A 9952-nucleotide genomic window follows, 5' to 3' on the forward strand; every position below is an offset into this window, starting at 1 on the left:
GTAAATAAGTAGAAACATGTGTGTGAATGTGAAGGTGGATGGAACCAGACAATATGTTGTGTTTTACAGCAAATACGTTAGAGAAAGAATGGAATAGATTGTATGTGTGTGAGACAGTTTGTGCATGTCCATGTGTGGGTGTCTGTGTTTGTGGATGTGTGTGTGTGGGTGTACATGCACTGTGTGTGTGTGCGTGTGTGTGTGTGGGTGTACATGCACTGTGTGTGTGTGCGTGTGTGTGTGTGTGTGTGTGTGTGTGTGTGTGTGTGTGTGTGTGTGTGTGTGTGTATGTGTGTGCGTGCATGTGTGTGTGGGTGTAAATGCACTGTGTGTGTGTGTGTGTGTGTGTGTGTGTGTGTGTGTGTGTGTGTGTGTGTGTGGGTGTGTGTGTGTGTGAGTGTGTGTGTGAGTGTGTGTGTGCGTGTGTGTGTGTGCGTGTGTGTGTATGTGTGTGTGTGTGCATGTGGGACACTCTTATCTATCTGCCAAAAATGCAGGGTCCACTTCCATGCATGGAAACCCATCCCTTTATTTAAAAAAAAAACTTCAAACATGGTGTCCCAGCCAAGACGAGGTGTTCAAGACCCTGGCCTCTCCTGGGACAGCAACACAATGGAAAGACAATAAAGCCACACAGAGTATGCAGTGTTCACGGAGGTGTCCATTTGGTAACGCAATCTGGCTAATTGTGGCACATGTGGTGTGTACCATTGTACTTCGGTTAAGCTGTGTTTCCCTTGGCTTCTCTTAAATTGGTTTATTCGTTTGAGGGAGGTTTCCGGTACCTCTGCTGTGAGAGTGAAAATAACCTCCATCTCGATTTTTCTTTTTTCACAGATATGTGGAATAACTGTAAGATATCACTTCAAAGGCCTTTATAAAATATTTACACAAACTGTTGGACTGACAAAACTGACGCAAGCATGGTCAGACATGGCCTGAGTTGCAGAGAGTTTTGGACAGCTGAAACACTAGGAGAAAGGGTTTATTTTTAAATTCTTCGTGATCTTTTTAAAAAGATGGATGCAGCGTCATGAAAGAGTTCACAGATGTTTAATGTTTTGTTATGGTCAGAAAGTAGATGTCGAAGGGGATAATTTGCCAATATTTTGAAACCCTCCAGAGTCTTTGACCACAGGTCTCACAGCTGCAAGGGCACAGATGTTTTGTGGGGCTCCATGCTGTTGTGGCCATTAGATAGTTCAAGGCGCCACTAACCTGATGATGTTATAATATTAACGCCATTCTATATGATTATTATCAGAACTGAATGGTGGTCAAAATATTTGTAAGCATTTGTGGACCATGTGTTTTTAAATCATTCCACATGAGTTTTTTTATGAAGGCTCGCAGCGCAAAATAATTGTGAGCTGTCCACAGCGAGCAGTTCATCAGAGTGATTAAAAACCAGGCGACTGTGGGCTGGTGAGATGACAGAATAACCTCTGTTCGTGTTCACTCAGTCATGAAGGAGTGAAGTTCACAGTTCAAGTGGTTCAGTGGAACTGTTGCATGTCTTGCCAGCCGTTTTCCTGCGTCTTAACCTCTGATTCTCTTTTCTGTTGGGCCAACACAGACATGGAGAACTTTCAAACAGTGTTTGGAGAGAAAATAGCAAGTTAGAGGTTTTAGGATTATGGTTTGGGGGGAGAAGTTTGAGATAGGATTAATGAGATTCAGGTTAATAACATTTACAATCACAGGTTAAAACACACCATGTGACTGCAGCTGATGAAATAGTCCTCCCATTATTTTAACACCAAAGCTATTTTATGCATAACTTGTGAAATATTCTTTTGATACATTTTAAACTCAGTATGTAGGTGCACAAATACACATTTGCCATATCCATTCCATAACATCCATTATTACAACACAATTACAATCTTTTGTCTGTTATTTGACTGTCAGTGGCGGCGCCAGGGGGGGGCTAGGGGGTGCTAGAGCACCCCCTAGATTGGCCATAGCACCCCCATAGCACCCCCAAGAAAATAATGGTTTATTTAGGCCTATTATTGTTATTTAATTTCATTCTGAGTTCTTAATAAAATGTATTGTGTGATAATAATATTTTAATCACAAAAGAAAATAACAGATTGAAATAAACAGATTGTTCACGTAGCACGACACAGACACGTTGCGCGTGAACGTGATTGTTCAATGAGTAGTAGGCTAAGTAACAGTAATCCTCGCGATCGGACAATTCTAAGTCAAGCGTTCACAAAATCACGAAAATGGATCGGTATTTGATCCGCAAATTTCCTCGAGTTGAATAAGATGTTCAAGAGGAAGAAAAAATGCAAGAGGTATTGGATTTTGATTCTGATGTAGAAGAAGAGGAACGTCCTGGTCCAAGTTAACCCTTCACCTCTACTGAGGGCGCTGCTAGCCATGCTGCTAGCACCCTGGGTGACTTAAGCATGAACGCCCAGGATGGCCTGAAAAGACCAATATTACAAAAATGTTGTGGAAAGCTTGCGCTACACTGCTTGTCAGGGGATCTCACAGCGAGGCCACATTGAAGATGAGGATTCAGCAAACAGGGGTAATGTCCGCAAGTTGCTATCTGTAATTGGAAAATTTGATAAAACCGTTCAGAAAAAGTTAGATAACAACCCGTCAAATGCAAAGTATGTGCACCATGACCTGCAGAATGAGATCATCAATGTAATGGCAGAAATGATTAGGAAACAATTAAGGGATGTTTTAAGCATAGTTTTGTGTGCACTTTTTGATCTCTTATTATTGTGGTTTTGAGTGCCTACTGTTTGGTCTCATTCATGTTTTTATTGATTGTGACTTAAAATAATATACACTTTTTGAAAGCATTTCTGACTCTTTGCCTGTTTAAGTTAATTCTATCTGATATTCTAATCTGCCGTCTTTAGTTAGAAGTGTATTGAACTTGGTATGTGTAGTTTAATTTGTCGCACATGGTAGTGGTGACCTGTTAGTCATCTGGCGCAAACTTTAATCCACACACTGAAGTAAGTGAAGTATTTGGGATTACGTTATCTATAACATGCTGCATCCATTTTGACCGTCGGAGATGAACGCGGCTTTGTGCGCGTCCGTCAGAAGTAGCCTAATGATAATAATAATACAATCGATTTGAATGACGCTTTTTATGTACCCCAAAGACGCGTTAGAGATCAAACGTGTAAACATATGTGACGATATGGTGGGGAGGTGTTGTAGTAGAGAAAAATGAGACTCATATGCTATCACCCTAATTTCATAGCACCCTCAGTAAAACGCCGAGCACCCCCATAGCACCACCAGAAAAAAATCTCTGGCGCCGCCACTGTTGACTGTCCACAGTATAACTCTTTTTACATCCTGATATAAAGCAAATGCTTTTTCTTCTGATACATTGCAAATGGCCTATTTGTTCTAGCGCTACATGTAACTTACTAGCTTGTTATGACATACACCTGTTTAAATCAAGCCTAAAAATGACACACAGGTTGGGGCATCTGTGAAGAAGGACCACTAATAACTCACAGTTGGAATTAAGGGCTTACCATCTGAGGCCTGCCAGCGTTGTGGAAACACCCCCACAGTGACCCTGCAGGCTTCAACCCCTTTCTCCTCACCCTGCAGCAGCACCATCTGCCTGTCTGCGGAGGGCCAGTAAAGCTGCAGGTGGACTCAAATGAAATGGGATGTTCCCCGCATGATGCTGGCTCTCAGAGGCTTGCAGCTTGTAAAGAAATTAAAAGACCTCTTCACCTGGATTGGCACACACTCAGATCAGCCATTTGTTTTCCCTCGGACTAATTAGCCACGGAGTGGGACACAGGGAGAGGTAGTAGTTGTAAATAGGGAAAAAGAGCGTTTGAATGTAACTTATATTTTCATATACATACCAATACACATTATGTTTTACTCTCATTTGACACTACCGCACATGCACATCCACATTGTCTGAACATGGACGGGTAGTTTCTCCCTCTCCTTACAAGGATTGTAGGCTGCACTCTCGTTACGGGCTTGTTATGTGTTGAGGATATCCCTATCATCAAGCCACCTTGTGATAAGTATGTCCAAGGACGACCGCCGTCCCGGAAGAAAAACATCTTCCGAGATAATCAGGAGTTGCCATTACTGCTCTGCTCCAGATCTCCTGCTGGGTTGAAGGGGGAAGATGGCAGATAGGAGAGGTGAAGGTGAAGAGGAAGGGGAGTCTTCCTCCTCCTCCTTTTGGCCCCTACGATCAACCTGACACAAAGCAGAGGAAGGGAGGAGGCACTGGCAGTGACACACACACACACAAACACACACACACACACACACACACACACACACACACACACACACACACACACACACACACACACACACACACACACACAAAAGCACAAACACACACACACACACACACACACACACACACACACATGCACCTCTCTACTGGAGACAGTGAGATGGAGTACAAAATAAGCAAGGCTTTCTGAACCAAGACTACAGGAATGGCCCTTCAAGATAAAGAGCATTCCTTTTTTTTATCTGTGAAGAACAATGAAATCTCACCTTCACTATCCATTTCATCAGGAAATCCTCCGCATGACGACAGCTGTAGAGAGTTGTAGTAATGTGATGTAACTGTAACTATGCTATAACTACCAAAACCAGTGTAAAAATAAGAGTATCATACATTGATGAAAATATAATTCTAGATGGAGAACCCAAAAGTAAAATTTTTTATTTTAGGTGAAACTGTTCCTTTTTTCCCATACAGCTGGTGCCATTAAAGTAATGTCCTGCAAAAGTGCAATATTTCTCTCCTCAAAACAGTGGCAGCTAAGTCAATGACTCCATCCATTGCTCAATACACAAAATGACTTTATGGCCTTGGGCACTGGCCTTTAACCTGGTTTTCATGACTTCCATTTTAGAGTCTTTTAGGACAAATCTTCTCTGTGTTCGAGCCCACCCGGACCTACCATAGCTGAGTAGTAAACGCGTTTCAAAGGATTTGAAAGGCCACACAGATTCTTTCGATCAGATCTGGCTAGCTCTGTTTACATGGGTGGCTTTTAACCCTTCAGGCTTGCACAGAACGCACACCCCTGCATTTCTGGACCACACATTTGGAGTGACACACAAGCTGAATTAGATTAATATGCTATAAACAATGTGCCTTGGAAGCATGTAAAACTACTTTAAAACTTTTAACAAACCTGTTGTGGATTATGTATTAATTAGCCACCTGTACCAAGTTGGAAGGCTGAAGTGATTAAAAAAAGCTGCTGGCAAGCGAAATAAACAGAAACTCAGAGGAAACACTTCAAAAGACTTTGTGAATGTAGGGAGTTTCACACACTTGGCATCACGGCAGGACTCAACATTAGATTGTGATTGTATTATTATTTTTTTGTCCCCTGCTGAACCTGTAATGCCAAAATGCCACAGTGCAGTTCACAAAGACTGATTCTGGTTGGGGTTCTGATATTTATAGCACACAGCAAATGGTGATAAATGTATGACCTATGAAAATATGCTGTCTTAAAGATTTTTTTAGTTTGCATTGGTGTCATAGCCACAGAAAAACCCAGAAAATGTTATTTTAAAAACTTTAATATTTTAACTGATTTAAACTCCTCAATGTTGGGTCCTTGTAAGCACAATACCGTTTCATAGCCACAGAAAACCCAGAACATTTGATTTTAAAAGCACAACACCATTTCATAGCACTCGCCTGTCGCTCACCAATAATTCCCATCAACAGTTGGAGCATGACTGTGTCCCACAAGTTTGATCAAACTTTACATGGAGGCCTTAGGCTACTTTGTTATCATAGTGAAGCACAATAACAGGAACAGGCAGTATTATCTAAAGAGGGTCAAATTTCTTAAGCAGTCCTCAACAATTACTCATATTCCCATTGTATTTCAGCATCTCAAATACGAAATAAGTTATTGCTACACAAATACCGGTAACAATAAAGACTTCTCCTTTCACCTCAGCCACAAAAAACAGCATGGGCAGTTACCCGCTGAAAATTAACCTCTTCAATGTAGAGGTCAATCACATCCATTTCCCATACTCACACAGTGACAGATTTAAGGACGTCTTGAAGAACACTTAAGTGTCCGTCGGGGCCTAATGTTCTTCACACCATGAGTACCCCTGTCTAATGAATGCACAGGAGGTCTTCATTGCTTCAAGGTCTGACCTTTTGCCCTGCCTCCAGGACTTCCCTTCAGTATTGCCTGACCTCACACACTTACCCATTCCATCTTACACAAGGCCTGGGCCTTCAACTTATTAGAACAGCTTACTCTCATCGAAATGTTAAGAGCTGGGGAATATAGCCTAATATACAGCTAAATGATGGTCCTAGGCATATGTATATGATAATCTTAATAATAATTATTCGTATATTGTCATTATTATTATTTAAGTATCGAAATTTAGTTGAAGACGATTATGCAGAGATGAGAGAAGGGTCATGAAGGGGAGAGCAATGAAGAAAGTACCCTTCTCATCATACCTAAACGAAAGCGTAGGGGATCGTATTACTAACCAGAAAACTTAGAACATAAAAAAGACACAGGTATGGAAACAGCAAAGCTTTCTCTTGGCGCCATCTACTGGCTCACTTTGATAGAGCAAACCAACAGACCACGACGTGTGCCAAAGTCTGCATTTCAAATAGCGTCTATAGGTTAAAAAATAAATAAATAAAATGAATGCAAAATAAGGGAATAGTTAATTATATCAGTTTCAGGATATTGTATCCTGAGCAGCGACTCACCCATGTATTTCCTTATTATTTTTACTGAATGTGCCTGACGTGAGCTTTTACTTTGAAATTTGAACGAACAAGGAAGTTATAATATTTCGTAAGGTCGGTGCCATCGAGCTGGAGGCAAGCATGTCTTATTCTGCTAAAATCGGTCCTTCTATTTTGAGCAGTGATCTCGCACAACTAGGAGATGAATGCAAACGAATGATGGAATGTGGAGCCGATTACCTTCACCTTGATGTGATGGATGGGTGAGTGTCCTTCGCTTTTAATAGCGTTACAGGTAGCATCTGCAGAAGTATTCTGCAAAACAGTCTAAGTAGCTAATTAGTTCAATCTCTAAAGTGAATCATCAATGGGGACATTTGCCTCATATACGCATCATAGTTTTTTCTCTGTCATTGCTGGTACTAACAATCTAAGCAAGGTGATGATCCTAAATGAATCACGTGTCAGAAGTTAAGCCAGAGGCCTTAGCTAACGTTAGGCTTATTCGTAAGACTCTTCGGTCTATATAAGTCTAAGGCTATTATTGCTACATATTTTTCTTCATAGCCATTTTGTCCCAAACATTACATTCGGCCACCCCATGGTAGAATGTCTACGGAATGCCGTGGGTCCGGATCCTTTTTTTGGTGAGTTAACTGAAGTTACTCAGATTGCAACATTGTGGCCTTTCGAAATGTGAGCCGATATAACGGAGAGAAACTATCTGATCAGTATATTAATGTATGATTGTGTATAATACTAATGGCTTTCATGTTCATCCCCGATTCCGAGAATATTCTTGTCGTCTCACCAAAACAAATGCATTTATGTTGCTTATGTTTTGATACTGCTCTTTACGTAATCACTTAACTACGTAAGCACAACGCTCTGTCATCGGTCTGTTGATATCATGTACCTAAACTGTCTCTCTATACATGATCATCACAGGACAGTTTGCATAGACAAAGTAAGCTTCTGACCAGCTTGTTGCTGCTTGCTTCTAACAGACATGCATATGATGGTGTCCAGGCCGGAGCAGTGGGTGAAGCCAATGGCTGCAGCGGGAGCCAGCCAGTACACCTTCCACTTGGAGTCCACCACAAACCCAGGCAACCTCATCAAGGAGATCAGAGAAAGTAACATGAAGGTCCGTTTCTCAACAACTCTTCAGTTAATGAATTGTATTTGCTGCTTCTCTAATTGTGTTGAACTAGTGTCCCATCTCAAAACCTGTTACGTCAGCCCTTACCTTGATATATAATTGATTGAACTGCATTTGCAAGACATTCCACGTTGGGTCTTGAAAAATTTGCATGCACATTTTAGTCAGTGTGTATGTTTTTGGGTGTAAACCTTGGTAAATATATTGTGGTTATTCTGACAGGTGGGCATTGCTATCAAGCCTGGGACCACTGTTGAGGAGCTTGCCCCCTGGGCTGGACAGGTTGATATGGCTCTGGTCATGACTGTAGAGCCTGGGTTTGGTGGCCAGAAATTTATGGACGACATGATGCCAAAGGTGAGAGTTATTTTATGTAGAATACTCAACAGTCAGCTAGAGTTGTTTTTCTTCCTTACGTAGATGACTGGATGGGTTGGAACACTTTTCTGAGAGGAATACTTTTCTCAGAAGAATACTTTTCTGATGATTCTCATGTTATTTCAATATATTGCTGTTGCTATATTTTTGCTAGTATAGGTTCAAATACTTGTCCTTAACTCCAGGTGATTTTGTCTTGAAGAACACTTTTGTTAATCTCCTGTCATTTTTGCATTTTGTCTATTTTCTTTGTGTTCAGGTCAGTTGGCTACGCAGTCAGTTTCCATCCCTGGACATTGAGGTTGATGGTGGAGTGGGACCAAATAGCATTCACAGATGTGCCGAGGTCAGTATATTATACCACATGAAGGCATATCTGTCACTGTGCATCTTTCTTGAGTGTTCTAATTAAATGATAAAGTACTTCACTAAATCACTGTTGACACCGAGTGCACCTTTTCTCGATTTTGAGTTGCTTATGGCTGTGTTGCACGCCCTATTTGTACTTTGTTTGTTTGTTTGTTTGTTTGTTTGTTTGAATGCAAATCCTCCTCTGATATTAGCACTTCTCTCCTCAGGCAGGGGCCAACATGATCGTCTCCGGCAGTGCCGTCGTCAGTAGCGAAGACCCCCGCTCAGTCATCGCCCTTCTCAAGAACGTTGTCATGGAGGCAATCCAGAAGCGATCTCTTGACCGCTGATTGGACAGCAACTTTAGATGACCCCCCCCCGCCTACAGCCACTGGCCTCAAGCACCTTTAACATCATTTTTCTTGTATCCGCTGGCTGTGTTACATTCATTTTGATATTAAATGGTTGTCGTGTTGGAAGTGTGGTTACCCAGAACCCTCTGATGCTTGAGACCCAGCTTTGCCCCGGGATGGGGGGGAAAGGACCTACAGGGCCCTGCTCACCCTCATGGGTCCTTCAACAGTTCCAGAGAGCCAACCACTCAATTGTATTTTTCAGAAATGAACTAACTGAAAGCCCTACATTTTACCAGTGTGCTGGGAATGTGGCCGTTTTGGTTAACCCTCACTGCTCACCAACAGAAGTGATCGCTTCTCTGTTTGGTGCCTCTGTTGTGGCGAAGCATTTTTCTCACCCCAGTCCTCATGTAATTGCCTGTCACATACATTCCCAGTTTATTACCATTCAGTCATCCCGCTACATCAGTTGCACCTGAGTGGCAACATTAGCCTACATGACAGGAGATATTTCACATCTTTCAAGGTACTCTGGTGTTCCTCTGGTACTGGAAGCAGTCTGTTAATCTTTATACTGTTTGATGATGTTAAATAATACATTCCCTGCTGATGAGACTACTAAAGAGTAATGTTTCATGATAAAACCGTTAATACAATGATTTGTTTCCTCACGTTCTGGTGTCAGTGTTCATCATTTGGTCATTCAGGTTTATGAACAATGCGCAACATACCTCTTGAAAAACAAGGTGACTGGATTTTGAGGAGGGGATCAAGAATTCCCTTGAAAGTTTTAAATGTTTTAGTTGTTCATCAAACCCATGTACCTTTCAAGAAGCCTAGAGTAGAGTTGGGTATCACATTGTGGAATTTGATTAATTCCCTTTTTAAACTGCAGTTTGTGTAACTCCCACTGTTGCTCACTCCAAGCCCCTGTGATTATATGGACTTCTGTTGACATGGTGTGAC

General features: G+C 41.6%; 1 protein-coding gene across 1 annotated transcript; it reads left to right on the forward strand.

Moving 5' to 3' along the window:
* Nucleotides 1-6880: 6880 nt before the first annotated feature.
* Nucleotides 6881-9657, forward strand: rpe (ribulose-5-phosphate-3-epimerase; the record flags this gene model as incomplete). The annotated part of the gene is made up of 6 exons (XM_080839392.1): nt 6881-7002; nt 7307-7386; nt 7747-7886; nt 8124-8258; nt 8539-8625; nt 8858-9657. The coding sequence occupies 6 exons, from the start codon at nt 6881-6883 to the stop codon at nt 8978-8980; spliced, it is 687 nt and encodes a 228-aa protein (XP_080695518.1). The 3' UTR covers nt 8981-9657.
* Nucleotides 9658-9952: the final 295 nt, after the last annotated feature.

Source organism: Sprattus sprattus (genome assembly GCF_963457725.1).
Source record: "Sprattus sprattus genome assembly, chromosome: 5".
NCBI lineage: Eukaryota > Metazoa > Chordata > Actinopteri > Clupeiformes > Clupeidae > Sprattus > Sprattus sprattus.